Genomic DNA, 23,756 nt, shown 5'->3' on the forward strand with positions numbered 1-23,756 from the left:
CACCGCGCCAGGCCAGCAATACATTTCTGTTGTTTAGAAGCCACACGGTTTACGGTAGTGGGAATTGTTACAGCTGCCTGAGTAGACTATGAGAGTCCACCCTGTCTCACTTCCTAAATTGACTTTGGTTTCACCTTATTTTATGTCCTTGGAAGTGCTAGAAAAGTGCATATCCCAAGGGCAAAGATTTGCAGCCTGCCTGTCCCTGGTCTGCAGTCTTTCTTCTTACAAAGAAGCCCCAGAGGGCCTAGAAGAAGATGGAAAGAAGGAATGAGTCAGTCATCCAAGAAGTCTTTATTTTCCCACTTGGTTACTGTTTTGGAGCTTGTGCCCTCTGAGCTCTGAGATGGGGTTGGGGGGGCAGTGCCAGGGAAGGCCTGTGGGGCTGTGCAGTTGCTTCCCTCTGGGCTGGCTCTGAGCCCAGGGCAGGATCAGGCACTTGAGAGCCCCCCACCGAGCCTCATTGGCATAGACAGTTGTGCCTCTCACAGGGCTCAGGGGAGGTGGAGGTGTGGGCAAGTCCATCCCCAGGGCTGTAAGGAAGGAGCAGCTCCTCCACAAGGCCAAGCAGAAGCATTAGGGAAATCATCCTCAGTTTTAGCACTGCGTGTTCTTTAGGAGAGAAGTCCTGAGTGAGGAGGCCCAGCTGTTCTCCAGATCCAGCTCCTCGGGGGTTTCCACAGAGAACTGGTATCAAGGCAGCTCTCAGGGGCGGCATGCCCGGTGATGCGGCATCTTACCTTCATCCCCATCTCAGAATAGGCAGCCTGCCTCAGATTCAAGAAGGACGAATCCTGAGGTGTGGCGTTCAGTCCTTACTTAGACCTGAGGTCCCCTGGAAATTGTGTTGATGCTGAGATGGATGAGGGGCGCTCGTTCTCTGGGGTAGACAGTGAGGAGTCCAGTTTCAGCCGAGCCTCCATGTCTGCATGGATGGTTATGACCCTGATTGTTTTTGGAAACAGCCAAGCTCTCTAGGTGTACTCAGCAAATGCGGAGTATAGAGGGTCATGGCGGGGTTGGTTATCTAAAATCAGACTGAGCACTTTGCCTCCTCTTCTCCCCTTGCCTCTTTCTTTTGTCTTCCTGCATACCCAGGGTATTATTTAAGCCATGGAAGCAAAACAGAGACTGCTCAGCCTCCCTAACAGTAGTTGGTAGGAGTGGCCAGCAACCATGGAGGCAGGAGCAGCCCCTCTTTGCCTCTGAGTAGTCCCCACATGTTCCCTCTTCCTGAGATTTCAACTGCCAGGCCCGGTCACCTCTGTAGCCTACTCTTAGGACACATAAGTGGAGGCGAGGGTAACCAGAGTCCTTGTTCTTTCTTTGGATTGGAGTTGTCCAGCCCTTCCGATGTCTGGTCAGGGAGCAGAGTCACTGCTAAGATGTTGAGACTTGGAGATCAGGACCAGACTTTTCCCCATTCTTGCATCTGGCCTGTGCTTGGGCAGGGCCTCGGGTGAAGGATGGTCTTGGAATCACCCTTTTGTCAGCCCCAGGAAGGAGTGACTGGAGTGGCTTCTCTCATTGCTTTTCCCTCATGGCAGCTAAGCACTTAATGTTCACGTTATAGAAGAGGAAACTGAAGCTCACAAAGAGGGTCTTAGAGAAGACCAGGACACCTGGGGTTCTTTCTTTGTCTGTCATAAATTGCCAGCTCCTGTCTTTAAGTTCAGAGAGACATTGGAGGTTCCCCTTACGTCCATCTGGGGCCAACAGAGGAAGCAGAGGAGTGGCCAGTGGTGAAGACCTGGAGTCCAGCCCCTTGTCCTTACTGATGCTGCTTCCTGTGACTGCAAGCACCACTAAGGAGCACACCCACCCAAGGGGTACCCCCAGATCACTCGGCCCACTTTCCCCAGACCCACCTTCCCAGGCTTGAGGGAGGTGGGTGCCTGGGTTGTTGGAGGGTGGCAGGGGTCAGGGGCTGGGTTCCTCTGGAAGCTGGCCTGCATACAGGGCCAAAGTGTGGTGCAGGAACTGGTACTGCTCTGCCGTCTGGATCATCCCCCCTCTGCAAGGAGAAACACACAGACCATGAGTAAAGGAGGGTCAGGGTGCTGGCTGAATGGCTCCAGTCAAACATTCTTGCGGTCCTACTGGAAAAGTCCTGACTTTCTCAAAGAACATACCAACTCCTTTGCCTGTGTTAATCTTTTCTTTTTCTTTTTTTCTTTTTTTTTATGAGACAGTCTCACTCTGATACCCAGGCTGGAGAGTAGTGGTATGATCTTGGCTCACTGCAGCCTCTGCCTCCCGGGTTCAAGTGGTTCTCCTGCCTCAATCTCCTGAGTAGCTAGGACTGTAGGTGCCTGCCACCATGCCCAGCTAATTTTTGTATTTTTAGTAGAAACGGGGTTTCACCATGTTGCCCAGGGTGGTCTTGAACTCCCGACCTCAAGTGATTGGCCCATCTTGGCCTTCCAAAGTGCTAGGATTACAGATATGAGCCACCATGCCCCGCCACCTATATTCATCTTTTCTACTTGCTACTCCTCCTTGCTGACCCTCAGATTTACTGTGAGAGGAGTCCTCTGCCCCTTACACGTGCTGAGGGGTGATGCCCCGTGTTGACGCTTGGTCTTCCTTGATTCACTCAGCTCCTGGGACAAAACCAGACCTCTGAAGCCTTGAGTCGGGCCAGGAATACTCCTGAGCCTCAAGTTTCCTTCTTTCTAATAATCTTAAAAGTAAAAATAATGATTCCATACATTTGTATAATAGTTTCCATTTCCAAAACACTTTCATATAAGTTAACTCATTTCTTACAACAGTTTTCTGGGGGAAGGAGCCATTATCTCTCTCTAGATAAAGAAGTGGGGGCTGGGCACAGTGACTTAAGCCTGTAATCCCAGTACTTTGCGAAGCCAAGGGGGCATTGTTGAGCCCAGGAGGTCGAGACTAGTCTGGGCAACATAGTGAGACCCCATCTCTATTATTATTATTATTATTTATTTATTTTTTTTGAGACGGAGTCTCGCTCTGTTGCCCAGCCCAGGCTGGAGTGCAGTGGCGCGATCTCGGCTCACTGCAAGCTCCGCCTCCCGGGTTCACGCCATTCTCCTGCCTCAGCCTCCCGAGTAGCTGGGACTACAGGCGCCCACAACCGCGCCCGGCTAATTTTTTGTATTTTTAGTAGAGACGGGGTTTCACCGTGGTCTCGATCTCCTGACCTTGTGATCCGCCCGCCTCGGCCTCCCAAAGTGCTGGGATTACAGGTGTGAGCCACCGCGCCCGGCCTAATTTTTTTTTTTTTTTTGAGACAGAGTCTCGCTCTGTCGCCCAGGCTGGAGTGCAGTGGCGCAATCTCGGCTCACTACAAGCTCCGCCTCCCGGGTTCACGCCATTCTCCTGCCTCAGCCTCCTGAGTAGCTGGGACTACAGGTGCCCGCCACCGCGCCCGGCTAATTTTTTGTATTTTTAGTAGAAACGGGGTTTCACCGTGGTCTCGATCTCCTGACCTTGTGATCCGCCCGCCTCGGCCTCCCAAAGTGCTGGGATTACAGGCGTGAGCCACCGCGCCCGGCATCCCATCTCTATTATTACAAAAAGAAGAAAGAAAGGAAAAAAAAAGAAATGGGAGCTCAGAGAAATCTAGTGACATCTCAGTGAGACAAAAGTTGGAATCTGAACACTGGCTCTGCCTCAACCCAGTGAGCTTCTTTGCACTACTTGTTGCCTCATATCATGTTTAATTCCAGGCCTCCAAGCCAACTTTCCAGATAGATATTCTTTTTTTTTTTTTTTTTTTTTTTGAGACAGAGTCTTGCTGTGTCACCCAGGCTGGAGTGCAATGGCACAATCTTGGCTCACTGCAACTTCCACCTCCTGGGTTCAAGCAACTGTCCTGCCTCAGCCTCCTGAGTAGCTGGGATTACAAGGGCCCGCACCAGGTCCGGCTAATTTTTGTATTTTTAGTAGAGACAGGGTTTCACCATGTTGGTGAGGCTGGTCTCGAACTCCTGACCTCAGGTGATCCACCCACCTCAGCCTGCCAATGTGCTGGGATTACAGGTGTGAGCCACCGCGCCCGGCCATCCAGATAGATATTTTTTGCTGGTTGTTAGTTGCAAAATAAACAGCTCTAAGCAGAAAGGGTTTCTTCCTTTCTTGCAGGAGTGCTTGATGGTGATGGGCCTATCAGGGCTCTGGGGCCCAGAGGCACTGATGCCCCCCATTAACATTGTTGGCCTTGTTTACACCCACAGACCCACCTGTCTAGCCGCAGTTGGCACACAATGCCCAGAATGTCCACTTCCCCTCGGGCCTTCAGCTGTTGACAGCCAATTCGCGTGGCGATGAAGCAGCCTGTCCGGCCAATCCCTGCACTGAAGATAGCCAGGGAGGGGACAGGGAGGTCGTGGGAGACAAGGGAATCTAAGAGCCAGGCCCCAAACCATGGAGAAAGAAATGGGACCTGCAGGTGCTGTATTTTGGGGATAGGACTCTGGAGATGGGGGCAGGTAGAGTACTTCGGATTCCAGTCCCCTTGGGGACCCTGCTGGAGGCAGGTTATAACTGGCACGGGAGGAGTTTACATTTCTTACCAGCCTCACTGTAAGCCTGTTGCAGGCCACCTTCTGGTCCCTGTGGACGTTTTGATGATCTCCACTCTGCTGAGCATCTACAGCAGTTTCCAACAGACAGTTCCCCACTTGTGGGCGTGCTGACCCTTGAGCCCTCCTTATCTAACCTTGACTTCCTCTCAGCTCAGACTCATCTTCCACGCAGCCCATGCCCGGCCCCTCTGTTTCCCACCTCGGCGCCCTCCCACAGTCTTCTCTCCGCTCTGCTCTGCTTGCTCCATCGTGCCCTCTGTTTATTTCAAAACTCCCCAGGCCTCCTGTTCCTCTTGCGTGAGCCTCTAATGACCTCCCTGCACATGTCCCACTGCTACCTGTGGGTGGGCTGGGAAGGCCCTGTGTCATGCTTTTTGCCTCTGTGCTCTGTTTTATTTAGGATATGCACTCCCAAATGATCTCTTTCTTTAGTCTTATCCCCTACGATACCCTCTCACTCCAGCCCAATCCATTTTTCACTCTATAGCCAAAGTGTTATTTTACAACCAAGTGTCTTAGCCAGTCCTACAAGGCCCCTCATCATCTGACCTTCACTGGCCTTCCAAACCCATCTCTCATCATTACCCCACACATAACCTCTGGGCCCAACCTGTAACCCTGCTCCCAGCAGTGTATCCATTTTCACATTTCTTCTCTGGGCCTTAGTTAGCATATGCTGTTCCACCTGCCTGGAATGTGTTCCCTTCCCTCTCTTCGCTTGGCTAATTCACCTTTCAGGTCTTAGCTTGGCTTAGATGGCCTTTCTCTTGGAAAACCTTCTCTGGTCAAAGTCTGGCTTAGGAGACTTGGTTCTATGCTCCCCATCATATCCCCATCACAGCTCTCATCACATTGTGTGATATTTAATAGTTTTTTTTTTTTTTTTTTTTTTAAGACAGAGTTTTGCTCTTGTTGCCCAGGCTGGAATGCAATGGTGTGATCTCAGCTCACCGCAACCTCCACCTCCCAGGTTCAAGTGATTCTCTTGCCTCAGCCTCCCAAGTAACTGGAATTACAGGCATGCACCACCATGGCCAGCTAATTTTGTACTTTTAGTAGAGACAGGGTTTCTCCATGTTGGTCAGGCTGGTATCGAACTCCCGACCTCAGGTGATCCGCCTGCCTAGGCCTCCCAAAGTGCTGGGATTACAGGCCCGGCCGGTATTTAATTGTTTAATCTGCCTTCTTTGTTTGTTTTTGTTAGTTTGTTTGTTTGAGATGGAGTCTTGCTCTGTTGCCCAGGCTGGAGTGCAGTGGTGCAGTCTCAGCTCACTGCAAGTTCCACTTCCCAGGTTCAAGCAATTCTCCTGCCTCAGCCTCCCACGTAGCTGGGATTACATGCACGTGCTACTTTTTGTATTTTTAGTAGAGATGGGGTTTCACCATGTTGGCCAGGCTGGTCTCGAACTCCTGACCTCAGGTGATCCTCCCGCCTCAGCCTCCAAAAGTGCTGGGATTAGAGGCATGAGCCACTGTGCCTGGCCTAATCTGCCTTCTTTCTCACCAGACTGTAAACCCGTCTGGGAAGAAACCAAACTGCTTTGTTCACAGCTGTCTCTTTAGCATCTAACACTGTGCCTGACAATAATAAGTTTTCTTTTTTTGAGATGGAGTCTTGCTCTGTCACCCTGGCTGGAGTGCAGTGGTATGATCTCAGCTCACTGCAACATCTGCCTCCAGTGTTCGTGCAATTCTTCTGCCTCAGTCTCCCAAGAAGCTGGGATTATAAGCATGTGCTACCATACCCAGCTAGTTTTTGTATTTTTTAGTAGAGACAGGTTTTCACCATGTTGGCCAGGCTGGTCTCAAACTCCTGACCTCAAGTGATCTGCCCATCTCGGCCTCCCAAAGTGCTGGGATTACAGGTGTGAACCACTGTGCCCGGCCAATAATAGGGTTTTCAATACATATTTGTTGAATGAGTAAATGAGTTCCCCAACAGTTGGAATCCTGTTTATGTCCTCCTGCAGCTGACTGGGACCTTCCTGATATTCTGTCCCCTCTGTGGATGGGGCCTGGGTGTCCAGCCCAGATGTCTGGCTTCTGCATGAAGGAGGTGAAAAGAACAGAGCCCTTGCTGAATGGCCTTGTGAGTCATGTCCAAGTAAGGACTAGGCTTGCCTGATGCTCTTCTGCTCAGACCCTTCCCCAGGAGAGACCCAGGGGGCAGGGGAGGGGAGCGCAGTCCACAGGCTGCAGTGAAGGGAGGGCCACGCACCTGCAGTGGACTACAATGGGCCCGGGGCGGGCAGCTGTCTCCGGGCTCTCCTCCACCTCTGCCACTAGGCGCAGCAGGGGCCCAGCTGATTCTGGTGTCTGGTGGTCGGGCCAGGCTGAGAAGAGGATGTGCTTTACTGACCGGCACTCTTCCCGGTACTGGGTTGGAGACAAGGCATGAGAACCAAGGTCAGGGTGGAGGGCACTTTCTGCCTTTTTCTCTGGTGACTGAGGAGGGCAAGGGCTGTGGGGGGTCATCTACTCAAAGCAAGCTAGGTTGCAATTTTCATGTTCATCATTCTCCACCGCTTCCCCCTCCAAAATGCTGGGAAGGAGCATTGTCCTGGGAGAGGGGAGACACCGAAATTCAAGTCCTGGCTCTGCTTCCCATAAGCACATGACTTTGGGCAAGTCCCTTGATCTCATTTTCTTCACCTGGAAAATGGGGACAGTGATATCTTACTGGTTTACTTGCTAGGATATTTGGAGGAGAATGAGTTGATAGAGGAATGCTTTCAAAAATATAAAACACCGTAAAATAATAGAAGGCATTTAAAAAGCCCTTATGTACATGTTATTCCACATCTCTTTCTTTCTTTTTTTTTTTTGCTTGTTTTTTTGAGACACACAGTCTCACTCCATCACCCAGGCTGGAGTGCAGTGGCACAATCTTGGCTCACTACAACCTCTGCCTCCTGGGTTCAAGTGATTCTCCTGTCTTAGCCTCCCAAGTAGCTGTAATTTTTAGTAGAGACGAGGTTTTACCATGTTGGCCAGGCTGGTCTGGAACTCCTGACCTCAGGAGGACTCCACTCGCGTCAGCCTCCCAAAGTGCTGGGATTGCAGGCAGAGCTGCCACACCTGGCCTTCCACATCTCCTTTAACCTCCTCTCCTTCCCTTGGCCCGGCTCCTGGATCCTGCCTATCCTCGCCTGACCATTCACACAGACAGGTGGGTACTTCTTGGTAGTCCTATTCGGCTTTTTGGCTCTGCCCTATTAGACTAGAAGCTGAGGACAGTGCTCAAGTTTCTCTTTCTTCTATAGATGTGGATTTAAGATGGTTTAGATGAGCAAACCCTTGGCTCCTAGTGAAGAGCCGGCCTGAGTTCCAGAGATGCTGTGGGCAGCCCAACCTCCCACTGGGCCTGGCCCCTGGGGTGGTACCTGGATGGTGAGCTGCCGCACAGTGTATTCTGGGCACTCTTTCATGTCCTGGATGCGAATCTGGAAGGGTCCATAGGTTTCCTCTTCTGTGGGCCAGTAGTGGACACATTTCTAGGAGGGAGGAAGCTGGGAGTCAGAAGAGGGTCAGCTGGAGCAGGTGACAGGGCAGCAAAGAGGGGCCGGTATCTCCTCCCCATTTTCCACCCCTACTGGATGGAAGGTCAGCAACAGGGAGCCTGGCTCTTCTGAGCTTGACACCTGCAAGCAGAGTGCTCACTCTATCCTATATTTCGGCCATGGACAGCCTCCCAGGGGTATATCTCAGGGAATTTTCTGAGAGGTATGAGCTGGGGCTGGCTCCCAGGGAAACCTCTGGTCCTGAGCTGCCCTTTGTAGGGAGTAGGGGGTGGGGTGGGCATAGCACTTTCTGGGTTCATCATGAACGTGGCTCTGCCTCCTACCTCCTTGCCCTCTCGGAGCTGAGTGAGCATGACAATGAGGGACACTTCCTCTTGCCACACCATCTCCCAGAAGTCCGACACAGTGTTGGGCATGGGGCCCTGGGTGGCAATGTAGACCTTCTCCTTCCCATCATAGCCCTGGAAGGTGGAAGCACAGGGGAAGGGGTGGGGAGCAGTGAGAGCAGAACTCTGGGGTGATCCTGGATGCCTCAGGTGTTGGGGTCAGCCTGAAGCTGTGAACTACAGGTATAGACACACACGTGCATGAACACGCACACTCAGAAGCCACACGGTGGAAAGGATATGGGTTCTGGAGTCAGGATCAGATCCCTGTTCTGCTGTTTCCTGGCTGTGCCACTATAGGCCAGTTACCTAGCCTCCGTAAGCCTCAGTTGTATCATCTGTAAATTGGGCATAATAATATCTATCTTGTAGGAATGTAGAGTGGATTAAATTCAGTAAAATATATTGAGTCAATATAGCAAGTGCTCTATAAATGTTTATTCTCTTCCTCCCCTGCTGCTTTCTTGTAGCACAAAATACCTAAACAGTGTTTAATATTTGTTCAGTGACCGTTTCACACTTACATGTTACTTTTCTATAAAAGTAGTAGCAAAATGTAGCACAGTCTCCCTAACCTGATTTTCTCACCTTCAGGACCCTCAGCTTCCTGCTCCTCAAGATGATGGTGGAATCAGGACTGCAGTTGATCTGGTATTGGCCGACAAATGGAAGATCGTGTTTCCCCATAGCTTCCCTAGCTAAGAGCTTTTCGCCTCCCTGCGCCCCTGACTGATGTCTTACCACACTGAGTCACTAGAGAGCGCTGCTTTTACATCGCCTTAGGGTCCACAGCAGCGAGAAGCTGTCGAGGAGCATCCACCTGGCCTGGAGCTTCCTATAGCTTGACATCAATCAACCGTCTTCACATAAGAGGGGCTACTTGAGGGTCAGTTAAGGTAAGTTGTGGGGGAGGTCCCATTACTGCTGGCATCACCCATGCAGTTCTTGGGAGCTGCGACCTCTCAAGGAGCTGGAGATTGGGTTCAACAACACTAACTTCCTGCTAAGTTTAGAGGGTGGCATGGGAGGGCTGATAGTGGAGGTTAGGGAGACTCGGTGGTCTCTCCAGATATTTTTCAACATCTGCTCCGTTTTTTAGGTTGGTGCCTTAGGGCGCGTTCAGTGCCAGCCCAGCTTGGTAGGGCTATGACAGCAGTGAGCTGGAGCAGGGAGGGCAGGAAATGCAGGCACCTGATCCACCAGTCACAGCTGGAAGATATTCTCAGATGTCTGAGAATTCCCCCATTCCCCACCCACCACTGCAGCCAGGCCACTCACTCGGATGTAGTTGGCATTGATGTAATCTCCGTCCTCCTGGCTCTGTGCCCGGCCTAGACAGACACGGCTCTGGGGATCTAGGAAATAAAAATCAGCAGAGGTCAGAGGTCAGAAGGTGACCAACTAACACAGACTCCAGCAGGATCAGAAAGAAGAGAGTTCCTGTGCTCATCACAGTCCCAGCACCTTGTGTACAGCAGGTGGCCTTATCCCCACTGAAGTTGTTGTTGTTGTTGTTGTTTTTAGAGACAGGGTCTCACTCTGTTGCCTAGGCTGGAGTGCAGTGGTGTGATCACAGCTCACTGTAACCTCTAACTCCTGGGCTCAAGTGATACTTCTGTCTCAGCCTTCCACATAGCTGGGACTACAGGCACATGCCACACCACACCTGGCTTATTTATTTATTTATGTTTTTGGTAGAGACAGGGTTTCACTTTGTTGCCCAAGCTGGTCGTGAATTTCTAGCTTCAAGCAATTCTCCCACCTCAACCTCCCAAAGTGCTGAGATTACAGGTGTGAGCCACCATGTCTGGCCCCTATGAAGAATTTTATACGCAGACGGTAGGGAGCTATATAATGTTTTTGAGCAGGACAGTGACATGATCAAAGCAATAGTTTGGGAAGGTTAACTGAGTGGTGCTATATAGGATGGACTAGAGAAGAAAGGGAACGGAACAGCAGAGACCAAATGGGAAGATATAATATCAGATATAATATTCTAATATATATAGAATTCTATCCTTGAGATCAGTACAGGTTTAGAATAAGATTATGCCAGTAGGAATGGAAAAAGAGATGTAGAGGAAGAAGAATTTGTTTTCTAATGGTGAATATGGGATTCAGATGAGCAACTTGCTGGATATCACACAGCCGTGAAGTGGAACTAGGACTCAGATTCCACTCAGCCATGAGGCATTTGGCCTCTGCCTCTAAGGGGGAAGGATTTCTCTAAATGAAACCCAAACATGGATGAAGAAGCTGGCTTGTGAGGAAAGGAGAAGAGACTCTTGCTCTGCTCATGCCAGCCTGGTCATGGACAGAGGATACCCTGGGGACCAGGGGAATCTCAGGCAAAGGAATTGTTCCCTTTTCTGGTGGCTGCAGGGCTGATTAGAATTAGGCCAAGAACAGGGGTACTCCTCCCCCTGGCCTGGAATAGCGCTAATAGCCCCTTGATCCGCCCATTCAGGCAGAGAGCACTCCAGGAGGGTTAGCAGGAGACAGGGCCCATGTGCTCACTGAGCTAAAGCCTCAAGCTGGGAGTAGCTTCCCTATAGGGAGAGCAGGGGAGGGAGGGAGAGGCTCCGGGGCCTCGTGCCTGCCTCTGAAAAATGGAAGGTGCTTGTCCTGGGTCTGTCAGCTTGCAGGGTCACCCCCTCCTAGCTGAGTGTCCTCCATCCCCCCCGCCACTGCTCTCTTGCTGGCCGTTGCCCTGTCTCCATCTGACTTTTTCAAAGCCCTCTCTCTGGGAGCCCTCCTGGTGGTGCTTCCTCCACCACAAGCCTTGGCTGGGCACTTCCCAAGCGAGAGGAAGACAAGGAAAAGGGCTTCGTGCAAGTAGCTAAGCTGAATATCTTAGGTAACATATTCAACTTATCTGTGCCTTAATTTCTTTATTTGTAAAATGGTCATCATAATATCACAGTACAAATTTCATGGGATTGTTGTGAGAAATGAGTGAATATAAAAGATTGAGACTGGACGCAGTGGCTCACGCAGTGCTAATCCTAGCACTTTGGGAGGCCGACGCGGGCGGATCACCTGATGTCAGGAGTTCAAGACCAGCCTGACCAACATGGAGAAACCCCATCTCTACTAAAAATACAAAATCAGCCGGGTGTGGAGGCGCATGCCTGTAGTCCCAGCTACTTGGGAGGCTGAGGCAGGAGAATCGCTTGAACCTGGGAGGCGGAGGTTGCAGTGAGCTGAGATTGCGCCATTGCACTCCAGCCTGGGCAACAGGAGCGAAAACTCCGTCTTAAAAAAAAAAAAAGGTTTGAGAGCAGGGCCTGGCCCAAGGTACATATCTGCAAACATTATTATTGCTGCTGTTGTGATTCTTGCTGCTTCTTCCCCCTTTCTCTGCTGAGAGAAGATGTGCCAAGCAAGGTTGTCCTTCCCTGGCTGAAACTGTGTACTTTGTCCTGTGAAGTTCTCTAGCCCCAGGGACTGTACCCAACTCCCTCCATCCCAGCTGCAGTTCTTACTTGGCAAGATGGTCTTGTATCGGTCCTTGGAGGCGTGGCCAGGGATGTCCAGGTCTTCGGGGCTGACAAAGTTTGAAGGGATCTTCTGGCAGGGGGAGGAAATGGGTGAGCAGCTGACTCCTAGCCTCCTTTTCTCTCCCTTCTACCTTTTTCTAGAACAGCTGGACTCTGGCCATTCCTTCTTGACATTAGTATGTAGGCCTAGATGGGGTGGGGGCAGAAGGGGAAGCCTGGGGGCAGCCCCCTCCCTCAGCCCTGACGTTCTCTTTCCTAAGGGGCCCAAAGAGGAGACATGCCCACGGTGCCCGTGAGAGAATGGTTCCAGCTGGCTGCCTCTGATACAGAGGGCAGAGTGATTCGGAGGGGACCCCAATTTCTTACCAAGAATTCTTCTTCCAGCTGCTTGGGGCTGGGTGGCTGGTGCTGAAGGGCCCAGCGGGTAAGAGGGTGTCCAGCAGTGCGCAGGAAATGTAGGGTGACCTCCCGGGGTGTGTTCACGGAGCAGATGGGTTCTACGGCCCCCAGCGACCGAACGTCCAACATCAGAGCCACATTGGAGCCCCGCCTGCAGGTATAACCCCCCACTGCCTAGTGAGCACCCAATCATATTTGCTTTCCTTTTCTTTTTATCTTTTCTTTTAGACATAGGGTCTCTCTCTGTTGCCCAGGCTGGAGATAGGGTCTCTCTCTGTTGCCCAGGCTGGAGTGTGATGGCACAATTGTGGCTCACAGCAGCCTCAAACTCCTGGGCTGAAGCGATCCTCCCACCTCAGCTTCCAGAGTAGCTGGGACCACAGGCATATGCTACCACACCTGGCTAATTTAAATTTTTTTTTTTTTTTTGGAGAGACAGGGTCTTGCTCTGTTGCTCAGGCTGGTTTTGAACTCAAGTGATCCTCCTGCCTTGGCTTCCCAAAGTGCTGGGACTATAGGCATGAGCCACTGTGCCTGACCATATTTGCTTTTCTTACAAGTATTACTGTTATGAGGCACCTCTGAGGGGGCCGCTCTTTGTCTTTCCTTTAACCTGGAGGCCCAGTAAATTTAGGGTTCGGGCCCCTGCTGTATGCCCTCCTTTTTTTTTGAGAGAGAGGAGGTCTCACTATATTGCCTAGGCTGGTCTCTAATTCCTAGACTCAAGAGATCCTCTCACCTCAGCCTCCCAAAGTGCTGGGATTTGGGGCATGAGCTACCATGCCCGGCTCAGCCCTCTCCCTTTGTCAGCCAGAACAGGGCAGCCTTGAACTCAACTGCTTCTTCCAGCCGCCTGCCTCTTCCCACTCCCAGCCAGGCCCTGTGGCTCTGACATGCATCCAGCACCAAGAAAGCTGCTGGCCTTGCTTGGAATTTAGGGAGCAGGCTCAGGGTTGATATGAAACTCTGTGCTCCAGACATGCAAAAGACATGCAAATGAGCACTACTGGTTTCCTTTCCAAATAGGAGTCAACAACTGAGGGCCCTCTGGACCCTGCTGTCAGAGCTGGAGGAGCAGATGGAGGGAAGGGAGGAGCGGAATGGGGACGCAGGGCGGGGAAGACCCCTCTCCCAGGGAAGATCTCACCTCTCCTGCAGCCGTACATGCTTCTTGGCTGGCGTTTTGGCAGGCGGAGGCTGGGTCATGGCTGCCCCCAAAGACAAGGTCAGCGGCTGTGCTCTGGAGCGCCCCCCACAGGCCTGGACCATGCTGGGGTGGGGTGCTAGGTCCACGGGAGGCTCATTCAGCCATGAGGTCTGCCTGAAAGACAGGGTCCTCCGCTGCTGTTCTCTGGCCTGCTGATTGGCCAGAAGGAGGCTCCCACGCTAGGCCGGCTTTGCGCTCTGTTTTCACTGGGGCGTCTTCTGTTTCCCAAGAGGTAGCCTCATTTTCACTAAGGGAAGGACAGGATCTATTTGGCGGGACCCAGGACACAAGGCAGTCTGGGGTCAGAGTAACGGCAAGATAAAGGGTAGAGATTGTGGATGAAGATAGGAAAGAATCCAGAAGGAGGAAAAGAGAGAGGGGAGAGAGGCCACACACCAGAGTACACAGGGCTCTGAGCGGGTCCAAGTGGGAGAAGGCAAGGGAGGAAACAGAAAACATGTGTTCTCTAGGACAGAAGGGAGAAAGCGTGCAGAAGCCATCTCTGAGCTAACCAGTGGGCCTTCTCCTGAACAGAGAATGGAGGCCTCCAGCAGTGTTGGAGCTGATTGGGCAGCCAGGCAGGCGGGCTCCTGGACCCCAGCAGGGTCCTCTCCTAACTGCTGCTGTTCCACTCCCAAGTCCATTTCTGGCTTCTGGGGTCTCTGTCCAGGGAGGTAGGCTGGAGGTGTTTCCTTCCTCCTCCTGCCCATCCCCCCGTCTCCCGCCTCTGTAACCGTCACAGGAAATGGCCTCACCAAGCCCTTGAGCGACAGCGCATGGTGAGGCGACAGCTGGGGGCAAGACAGGGGGCATGGAGGTGATGGGACCATCTCCTCTTGGGGGCAGTCCCTATCTCCCAGAGCCAGGGTCACAGTGGGCGAGGTGGCGGGGCTGTTGAGTCACCAAGGCGGCAGGGATGGAGGTGAGGGGACAGAGTGGGCCCGGCACAGGTGTGGGTGGTAGAGCAACGGTCTCTGGCAGCAGAAAGGGTCCCTTCAGCCTTTGCTCTCCTTGCAGCTCCCTGTGGTTTCCCTGCTCACCCCCATCTTGGGGACACCAGGTCTGTGAGCACCCATTCCCCAGCCAGGCATTGGAGCGCCCCACTCGCCCTCCCGCACTCCCTCCTGAGATGCCCTCTTATATCCCCGGAGTTCGCACCCCCCAGGGCCACAGGACTCCCAGTCCCCGCTTCAGATACTTACTGAAGCAGCTGTGGCCCCCAGGCTGCCTCTTGCCAGCTGTCTGTCTGTCTGTCGGTCTGTCTTTGAGGGCTGAGAAGGCTCCAGGAAGCCAGCTTCCTCCCTCCGCCCCTCCTTGCTGCCACCCACGCACACCCCAGCTGCATTCTGCCCTCCTGTGCCTGCTGCCGCTGCCACCAGGGGTCGGCTGCCTCCCGCCTGTGCCCTTCTGGGGCCCAAGGCCCTGTTCCCTGGGAATGGGTGAGGGGCCAGGCCTTCCCGACCATCCTGCTTTCCCCAGCTTCCAGACCCTCTCCCCTCCTGCTGTGTTTCTCCTCTGGGTCTTTGTCACATCCAGCCACTGCCTACTTGCTGGGCACAGCTCGCCTGACCCCCAGCTCTGTGCTGTCCCACAAAGAACCCAAGGCTCTCCTGCTCAACCTGACCTTGGCCGGAGGCTTATTTCTGCTTCTCTGCTTCTGCCTCACAGTCCTCTCCCTCAAAGCCCTTGCTGCTTCAAGCCTTGGGAATTCATGGCCAAGCACAGACCACATCTTCCCAGAGCAGATGTGGCACAGACTCGGGGTGGGGAAAAAGAGGAGGCAAGAATCCATGCCTCACAATGTGAAGGAAAGGCCTGGGGCCAGGCCAAAAAGGTCGTCTCCACGCCCTGTGCCACGGCCCAGCTCTCCACAGCCCGCGGCCTGAGTGTAGGCCAGCCCAGCAGGAAACAGATAGCAGAGTCCACTTGTGGGAGGGAGTCTGAGGGGCTTCCCCTGGGCCCCCAGCCCCCTGCAGGCCTCCTCCCAGAACCCTGACATCTACTTAGAAGACTTACAGACAGTGGAGAGTCTCTGACCCTCACACCAGGGGACTCCCATGTCCTCTTCGCTGCTGGGGTGCCTGGATGCCTGAGACCTGAAGGGTGGCCCCCAAGTCCAAGACTCCTCTGCCCACTGCCCCTGCCTGGCCTTGGCAGGCTCCTTGCGGGCCAGCAGCCCAGCCGATTCATGCTTGCTGCAGGCCTCCTTTTACCTTGTAACATTTCAAACGCCCTTCCCTTCCCGGCCCCCAACACGCGCAATCCACGTCCTCTTTCTTCCTCCCACTTCCCTGATTCAGCTGTCAAATGGTGACAGCAAAAAAGAAATGAGGTACCCTAGACACAGGGGGTAGGCATGCCGGAGGGGTGGTCGGGAGGGGGCTGGCCTTCTGCTGGCCCCTTGGGGAGGAGGGTTGAGATGAAGAACAAGAACGGCTCTCAGAGGCTCAGAAGGCCTCCCAGCACCCGCCCTTGCTCTGGGCAGTGGGGACAGGGGCTGGCTCTTTTTTGAGCTCCTCCATGGCCAGCTGATCCTGGCGCCTCCTTCCCTGCAGCCTGCGCTCCTCTCCAGAGTGGGTGGGTTTCCCCGAGGAGGAGGCCAATTAGGGCTGGGAAATGGGTTGGCTCCTGTGCTCAGGAGAGAGTGGAGGGGAGCAGGAACCTGGGAATCCCTAACATGCTTGCGGGCAGTGACCCGGAGACTGGCCTCTGCCTCACCCCCCACACCAGTCAGTGTTTCCACTGGTGGGTAGTGGGGGCCCTGGGGACACAGGAGGGGGCAGGTGGGGGTTGGAAAGAGGGCCCGGCTCTGGGCCTATGCTGATTGTTATCAAGAACAGGAAGCTAGGACACCACAGGGGTGGGAGGAGGAAGCGGCAAAGCCCTCCCCACACAGGTCTGCCTGGTCCCCCCAAGTTTCCAGGGTCTGAGCCCTGTTGGCTGTGAGCCTACCCTTTGCCCCCACAGACCGAGGCCTAGGGCCATACAGTTGGAAGCTGAGCTTCACAGCAAGGAAGCTGGGAGCCAGGAGATGGGGAAGATAGTTGGGGGCAGGTGGGGTAGTGGCTGAGCATGAGGCAAGACCTCTCAAGGATCCCCCGTTCCCTCTGGCCGGGTGTGGGGACAGTCACTCCTTGGCTCCTGCCCACTCCTTCTTCTCCTGTGCTTAGAGATGCCTGGACGTCCATGGAGGTGTGTGGCCAGAGCTCATGCGGGCTGAGGGTGCCGACTGCAACCTCAGATGGGACAAAACATGCGTCGTCGCCCTGCACCACCCACTCCCCAGCCTGGCCTGGTGACTTGGGACGCCCCTTTCTGCCCTCTCTGGAGTGGATTCCGTCCCATCTGGGCTGCTGGGAGGCTCCTGGGAGTGACTCCCTCTCCCCTCCAGAACCTTCCCACCCGTGGTCCCAGCAGCTGTCAAACTTCCATCACTCAAATTGATTTGTGTTCCTGGGTTGAGATTTAGGTTCTAGCCACCCTCGTCTCCAGAGAAAGTATAGTAATCATTGGAAATCAGAAAGATCTGTGCATAATGAGTCTAAACGTAGCTTATTAACTGTGTGACTTTGGGCAAATTGCTGAGTCTCAGTCTCCTCCTCAGCTTCCTCCCTCCACTGGGGGATGATCATAGCACCTTCCTTGTCAGCCCATGGAGTGATTTGCTCCCGGAGGAGAGGTTGGGAGTCAGTAGCCAGAGGAGCGAGGAGCTGGGAGGAGCTGGCTGGGGAAGTGGGCCTGGGAGCAGCACAGGGTGAGGAGGTCACGGCTGCCGGGTCTCACCTCTCAACAGCCTCCCTCTTCCTCCTCATTGCTGACTTTCTCCCCGAAGCAGGGCTGCTGGGGCGCTTCCACCAGAGCACTGAGGAAGTTCAGGAAGGAGTCACTCCCAGGGGTCTCCCAGCATCCTGGGTGGGACAGAGTCCACACCAGGGAGGACAGAGAGGGCAGGCCAGGCTGGGGAGGGACTGATGCAGGGCATGACGCATCCTGAGAGTCAGGCCTTGTCCCATCTGAGGCTGTGGTGGGTGCCCTCAGCCCTCCCGAGCTCTGGCCACACACGTCTTGACTCTCTTGTTTCCCCCTCTAGTGATTCCCAGTTCCAGGGCTATGAGCTGCAGCTCCCTGCCCCAAGTGTCATAAGCCCCCCGCCCAGGGGAAAGGCGGCCATTACATCTAGAATTCTCAGAAGTCTTTGCTCCTTGCCAGCCCCTAAGGAGTAGGGAGCTCCTTGCTAGGGTGCAGTTGGCTCCCAGAGGCAAAGGCTGCCACCCTCTAATTATCCAAGAGGAGGATCCTGGGGAGAGAGTCAGCTGCTGGGGGCCAGGACTCCTGGGTCCTGCACACTCCACCTGCTCTGCCCCCTTCCTAGCTGCCCTCCTTGGCTCCTCTCTGGAGAAGCACTAGGATCCTGGGCGGCTGCTCCTCCATCCTTCTTGCCCCCAAAATCCTAGGCCAGCCTGAGCCGGCTCGTTCTGCCCCAACTTTATAGGCCCAGGCTTGTTGCTGTTTGTGTGGGGGAGACAGAAACACTGAGAACTGGATCTGGGAGGCCTCATCCCGGAGGAAGCAGGGAGACAGCAGGGGAGACAGGGTGAGTGGGGCAGGGAAGTGCTGTTAGGGGCATGGGATGGGTCCGGGCTGACCAGAGTGACAACTGCACCCCTGTCTCAAAGCTGCACCCCTGTGCCGGGCCAGCTAGGACCTCCTGCTACCTTTTGGGTGAAGGGGAACATCCCATACCCCTTACCCCTGGCTGGGAGGACCAGCAATCCAGCCCTGCTCGGCACTGGGCCATCTTGCCAGGAGGTCCAGGAAAGTACCTGGTTCTTTGCCCGTTGCTGGAACTCAGGACCCTGGCAGGAAGGCTTTAGGGTAGAAGAGTCCCTCCCTCTCTCCCAAGCCCAGAGCCAGCCAAATGGACATCTATTCTACAATGTGGCCTTTTCTTCCCAGGGGCTCCCGTCTCCCTCCCGCTCTGTGTTGTCCCTGGACACCCACTCATGCATCCATCAAGACAGATGTGTACACCCTCATGGCCCACATTTGCACAAATGCACATGCACAGTGTCAATCCACACGTGACCAGCCCCTCCCCTGCTCTCCCATGACCTGGTCAGGGGGAACTAGGCCTTCCCCCACTCCCTGGCCACCTTCCCCATAGTATAGGCAGCAGGGGGAGTGGGCAGCCTGGCTGTCCTGAGCCACCCCACCCCTCTGCTGCCTGGTGATTATCTTCCTCCAGTGTGGGGGCTGCCCAAGGCCTGGCTTCAGGCTGTGAGAGAGCAGGGAGGGGCCGGAAGAGAGCTGCCCGGGACAGCTGTAGGCCAGGCCAGTTCACATTTGGGAGCCAGGACTCCTGGACCTGCCCCTTGCCCTCTCCTCTGCCTCCTGGCTGGCTCTCTCCAGAAGGAATCAGTAAGGTGCCCTGAGACCTCAGGGTAGTGGGGGGAACCCCAGGGGTTCTCTAGGGAGAGGATGTGGGTTTGTCTGTGGGGGTGGAGATAGAGCCCTTGCGGTACCTTTTCTTTTGCTGAATGGAGAGGTTTGGGCTGGGGAGGCTGCTGCTTATTTATTTTATTTTGTTTTTTTGAGATGGATCCTCACTCTGTCACCAGGCTGGAGTGCAGTGGCGCCATCTCAGCTCGCTGCAACCTCCAACTCCGTGGTTCTAGTGATTCTCCTGCCTCTCGAGTAGCTGGGATTACAGGCACGCACCGCCACGCGCAGCTAATTTTTTGTATTTTTAGCAGAGACGGGGTTTCACCATTGGCCAGGATGGTCTTGATCTCCTGACCTCGTGATCTGCCCACCTCAGCCTCCCAAAGTGCTGGGATTACAGGCATGAGCCACCGTGCCCAGCTGGCTGCTGCTTATTTATCAGAACCTCTAGGGGCCCTGTCTCCCGGTCCCCTAGGCTGCGCTGGGGACTGGTGGCTGTGCCTCTTAAGGCCAGGTGCCTCCTCAAGGCTCTGTCCAAAGGACTAGCTATGGAGTCTGTGCTGGGCCCCGCAGGCCTCTTTTTTGTGGGGACTCTTGGGCAGGTTCTGACATACCCTGCATTTACCTAGACCTGTGTCCTGTGCGTCTTTTCTCCTTAGGTTCCGAAATAGGGCGCCTCCACCCCGCCTCTCCCCTTTTTGGTTGCTGATCAAGGCCACCAGAAAGAACAAAGTGAGATGTCCGCAGGTGAAGTGGGATGAGGATGGGATGAGAAGGTACGTCGTTTTCCCCACCTCTTGGTCACACTGGGACCTGGGACCGCTTCCCTTTCACATCAGTTTCCCTGGTTGCAACCTTCCCCCGCCCCCCGCCCCCGTCTTTCAAAAGAGCACATATGCGCAGGCGCACACACAGCCTGGAAAATCTCCTGAGTCTGCAGTGCTGAGTTTCCAGGCCCCCATCCAGGGGCCGGGTGGGCGGCTCTGAGGTTTGGGGCTGCGTGGAGCAGGGGAGGGGCAAGCAGCCCCTGGCTGTGGCCTGAGCAGGCAGTCGGGCTGAGCTGGGGCAGGCTTGTCCTTCCTGCTGGGGCAGGCCCAGGAGAATCCAGCTACCCCAGAGGCTGCCTTGGTGTTCAGACTTCCATACCCGTGTGTTTTCCACACATCCCCTCTCCCCACTTCCTGAGTTTGTTCTGAGTCCTAGGCTTCACTCCCAGGGCCCAAAGCCTTTTCTTCCGTTCTCCCTCCTCATCCTCAGTTGTCTGTGGGTGGGAGCACCTGGGTGAGCAGCTCGGGGTGACTCGGGTTGTAGTCAGGAGTAAAGCAAAGCCCTAACTTCGTTATCTTTGAGGCCAGGCCTCAGGCAGGCTTGCCTGGGTTCCAGCAGTGCCCAAAGCCAGGTGGAGGTTGGGAGGAGCCCGGGGAACCAGGATGGACGCTGCTGATCCGGGGAGAGGAAGTGGGGGAAGGCAAGCAAAAGTCCCAGGTACCTGAATTGCTCCTCAGAGGATTCCCAGCTGAGAGGACCCCAGTTTGGGAGGTTAGGAGCAGGGTCCGCCATCTCTGTTTTGTGGAGTCTGAAGTCCCAGGTTCAAGCCCAGCTTTTCTGTTCACAAACTTGGGCTCTTCCCCTCTCTGGTTATCGCCTTCCTCATCTGGCAGTGATGAGGTGCGACCAGAGGCCCAAAGGCCAGGTGGGCTCTAGATCTACAATTGCTGTGACTCAGGAGCCAAAGGATGTGCTTCTGTCCACAAGAGCATGGTACCACATGGAGATACAAAAGGAGGCACACACTCAGCTGGCCATCCACCTAGGACACAGGAACACACATCCACATGGTGTCACCAAGACCATACACACCCCCGGAAACACTATCTCGAATTTGGTGATGGAATCAGCAGACACCATGCCCCTCCTCCAGGGCCAAGGAGTGGGAGAGCCAGCTGCAAATGTGTCCATCTGCAAAACCACCTCTCCTCTGGGTCTTCCCCAAGAGCACAGGACCCTTTCCTCCCTGGAGAGCTGAGGGCTGGAAGTGGGCTAGAGGTAGGGGAGGCATTAAGGAAGGAGACCACTACTACTCCTGCTGTCCTCCTCCCCCCATCTTGCCTAGTTCACAAGAGAGGAGGAAAGAGAGAAAGCAAAAAGTTGGAAAGAAACAGAAGTAAGATAAATAGCCAGACAACCTTGGCACCACCACCTGGCCCTAGGAGTTAAAAAAGTAATAATAGGCCGGGCGCGGTGGCTCACGCCTGTAATCCCAGCACTTTGGGAGGCCGAGACGGGCGGATCACGAGGTCAGGAGATCGAGACCAACCTGGCTAACGTTGAAACCCCGTCTCTACTAAAAAAATACAAATAACTAGCCCGGCGAGGTGGCGGGCGCCTGTAGTCCCAGCTACTCGGGAGGCTGAGGCAGGAGAATGGTGTAGACTCGGGAGGCGGAGCTTGCAGTGAGCTGAGATCTGGCCACTGCACTCCAGCCTGAGCGACAGAGCGAGACTCTGTCTCAAAAAAAAAAAAAAGGTAATAATAATATCAACCCCGATCTAAACTACTTGTGTTATCTGTAAATTCCAGACATTGTATGAAAAAGCATTGCAAAACTTTCTGTTCTATTAGCTGATGCATGTAGCCCCCCAGTCACGTTCTCCACACTTGCTCAATTCATCATGACTCTTTCACATGGACTCCTTAGAGTTGTAAGCCTTTAAAAAGGCCAAGAATTTCTTTTTCAGGGAGCTCGGCTTTTAAGATGCAAGTCTGCTGACACTCCCGGCCAAATAAACCTCTTCCTTCTTTTTTTTTTTTTTGTTGAGACAGAGTCTCGCTTTGTCGCCCAGACTGGAGTGCAGTGGCCGGATCTCAGCTCACTGCCAGCTCCGCCTCCCGGGTTCACGCCATTCTCCTGCCTCAGCCTCCCGAGTAGCTGGGACTACAGACGCCCGCCACCTCGCCCGGCTAGGTTTTTGTATTTTTTTAGTAGAGACGGGGTTTCACCGTGTTAGCCAGGATGGTCTCGATCTCCTGACCTTGTGATCCGCCCGTTTCGGCCTCCCAAAGTGCTGGGATTACAGGCTTGAGCCACCGCGCCCGGCCACCTCTTCCTTCTTTAATCTGGTGTCTGAGGAGTTTTGTCTGTGGCTTGTCCTGCTACAGCATTGGGAAGAGGTGGGCTTGTCTGCAGCCTGAGAGTCACAATCCCCTTCCACCTTCTGGGCCTGGAGCCAGTCTCCTCCTCTGTCCCTTCAAGAGCCTTGCCAAGGCTGGAGAGATGGGGGGTCAGACTCTGGGAGTAAGAGGCAGCCCCTTGGCCGGGCGCGGTGGCTCAGGCCTGTAATCCCAGCACTTTGGCAGGCCGAGACGGGCGGATCACGAGGTCAGGAGATCGAGACCATCCTGGTTAACACGGTGAAACCCCGTCTCTACTAAAAAGTACAAAAAACTAGCCAGGCGAGGTGGCGGGCGCCTGTAGTCCCAGCTACTCAGGAGGCTGAGGCGGGAGAATGGCTTAAATCCGGGAGGCGGAGCTTGCAGTAAGCTGAGATCCGGCCACTGCACTCCAGCCTGGGTGACAGAGCGAGACTCCGTCTCAAAAAAAAAAAAAAAAAAAAGAGGCAGCCCCTTGCTTTTGCTGCCTGCTGCCTGCTTCTGCTTGAAACTCTGCCCTTCCCACCCATGCCTGCCCGCCTGCTTGCCCGCCAGCCAGCAAGGCAAGGGGGCCAGGGGACTGGCTCCTCCCCTTGCTGCCTCCCAGCTTTACTCTGTAGCTATCGGGATGAGGCCTCCAATCCTGTTTGCTGCCCTGCTCTGGCTCCGGGGTTTTTTGGCAGAGGTAAGGTGGGCATGGGGGGCAGGCCAGCGGGTGGGGTCCCCACTCTCCAGGGCACATCCAGGCCTCCCAGCCCTCCTCGGGGCCCCACAGCTGGTCTGCATTAGACGAGGAGAGTCTGCTCCCTTTCCACCAGGGCCAGCATGTGGCACAGCGAGCAAGAACAGATTGCTCCAGCCTGCCTGGAGAACAGATGTGCTGTGGGCATGCCTCTGGGAGATGCCCCTTGGCTGTGTGTGGGGCTGTCAGACACAGCAACAGAGCTTTCTCTTGGATCCTGGCCCTGCCCCACCACCCCAGTAGCCTTCCTAGAGGCCTCTGTCCATTTCCCCCACGCTCTGTTCCCTTTCTTCCTGCAGGAGGAAGCATGCCCCTCCCTGGAAAGGAGTGCAGGCAGGGAGAGTGCAGGTAGGTATCTTCAGCGGGGGAGAGAGTTCTGGGGGTGAAGAGTCAGGGGTGTAGGGCCAGTGTTTCCACACCAGACCCTGCCTCTACCCTGGCTTTTTCTTTTTCTGTTTATTTTTTATTTTATTTTTTTATTTTTAGCCTTCCATTCTTCTTTAAGGCAGAAAGGCTATTAGTGGGTTCTGAAAGCACCTCTTTTTCCCCAGGCCCACCCCGAACGTGAACATCACCAGCCAGGGGAGACCTACTAGCCTCTTTCTGAGTTGGGCAGCCCCGGAACCAGGCTTGTTCATCCATGCCCTCTGCCTCACACGTCTGAGCCCCCTCAGCTCTCCTGAAGGGCAGCAGCTCCAGGCCCACACCAATGCATCCAGCTTTGAGTTCCAGGATCTGGTGCCAGGGAGTCGCTACCAGCTGGAAGTGACTGCCCTGCGACCCTGTGGGCAGAATGTCACTGTCACCCTCACTGCTCGCACTGGCATAAGGCCTGCAGGCTGAGGGGGTG

General features: G+C 54.4%; 2 protein-coding genes across 10 annotated transcripts in view; one reads left to right on the top strand and one right to left on the bottom strand.

The window, feature by feature from the left end:
* Positions 1 to 15,777, bottom strand: LOC105484733 (protein tyrosine phosphatase non-receptor type 7). Of its 4 annotated transcripts, XR_989181.3 has the most exons (11): positions 14,775 to 15,378; positions 13,513 to 13,686; positions 12,333 to 12,516; positions 11,952 to 12,036; positions 9,745 to 9,821; positions 8,404 to 8,541; positions 7,943 to 8,053; positions 6,778 to 6,935; positions 4,215 to 4,328; positions 1,869 to 2,014; positions 1 to 1,706 (listed from the first exon to the last, which is right to left on the bottom strand). XR_989181.3 is itself a non-coding variant. In XM_011746630.2 (10 exons), exons 1-10 carry the CDS (start codon positions 15,760 to 15,762, stop codon positions 1,921 to 1,923), a joined length of 1,305 nt encoding a protein of 434 aa, XP_011744932.2. In that variant the 5' UTR covers positions 15,763 to 15,777; the 3' UTR covers positions 1,836 to 1,920. The 4 variants fall into 4 exon arrangements, 3 of the variants coding, with proteins under 3 accessions (XP_011744932.2, XP_011744929.2, XP_011744925.2); XM_011746630.2 differs by lacking the exons at positions 1 to 1,706; positions 14,775 to 15,378 and adding an exon at positions 15,589 to 15,777 and having other exon boundaries at positions 1,836 to 2,014; positions 13,513 to 13,682; XM_011746627.2 differs by lacking the exons at positions 1 to 1,706; positions 14,775 to 15,378 and adding an exon at positions 15,589 to 15,666 and having other exon boundaries at positions 1,836 to 2,014.
* LOC105484730 (receptor-type tyrosine-protein phosphatase V-like) overlaps positions 8,540 to 23,756 on the top strand; it is a 22,431-nt gene continuing 7,214 nt past the window's right edge. For 5 of the 6 annotated variants that reach the window (XR_011612719.1, XM_071078067.1, XM_071078068.1 and 2 more), the window contains exons 1-5: positions 8,540 to 9,362; positions 18,065 to 18,166; positions 19,674 to 19,790; positions 22,785 to 22,849; positions 23,206 to 23,254. Coding sequence is in view for 5 of the 6 variants with exons in the window: in XM_071078067.1 (XP_070934168.1) it covers positions 22,793 to 22,849; positions 23,206 to 23,254 (106 nt within the window). In the remaining variant the exon portion in view is untranslated. Of the gene's footprint in view, positions 9,363 to 18,064; positions 18,167 to 19,673; positions 19,791 to 22,119; positions 22,850 to 23,205; positions 23,255 to 23,457; positions 23,753 to 23,756 lie in introns of those variants that run through there. The other variant, XM_011746620.3, reaches the window with a different exon arrangement.

Source organism: Macaca nemestrina, chromosome 1 (genome assembly GCF_043159975.1).
Source record: "Macaca nemestrina isolate mMacNem1 chromosome 1, mMacNem.hap1, whole genome shotgun sequence".
Lineage (NCBI taxonomy): Eukaryota > Metazoa > Chordata > Mammalia > Primates > Cercopithecidae > Macaca > Macaca nemestrina.

What these genes read in the sequence shown, in the direction of transcription:
- LOC105484733 (XM_011746623.3), bottom strand. Translation starts at nt 15,037, where the DNA reads ATGGTCGGGAAGGCCTGGCCCCTCACCCATTCCCAGGGAACAGGGCCT. An exon ending in TGGGGGCCACAGCTGCTTCA is followed by an intron (nt 13,687 to 14,774) that starts GTAAGTATCTGA and finishes CCTGTCTTTCAG; the next exon opens with GCAGACCTCATGGCTGAATG. An exon ending in AGCTCCGAGAGGGCAAGGAG is followed by an intron (nt 8,054 to 8,403) that starts GTAGGAGGCAGA and finishes CCTCCCTCCTAG; the next exon opens with AAATGTGTCCACTACTGGCC.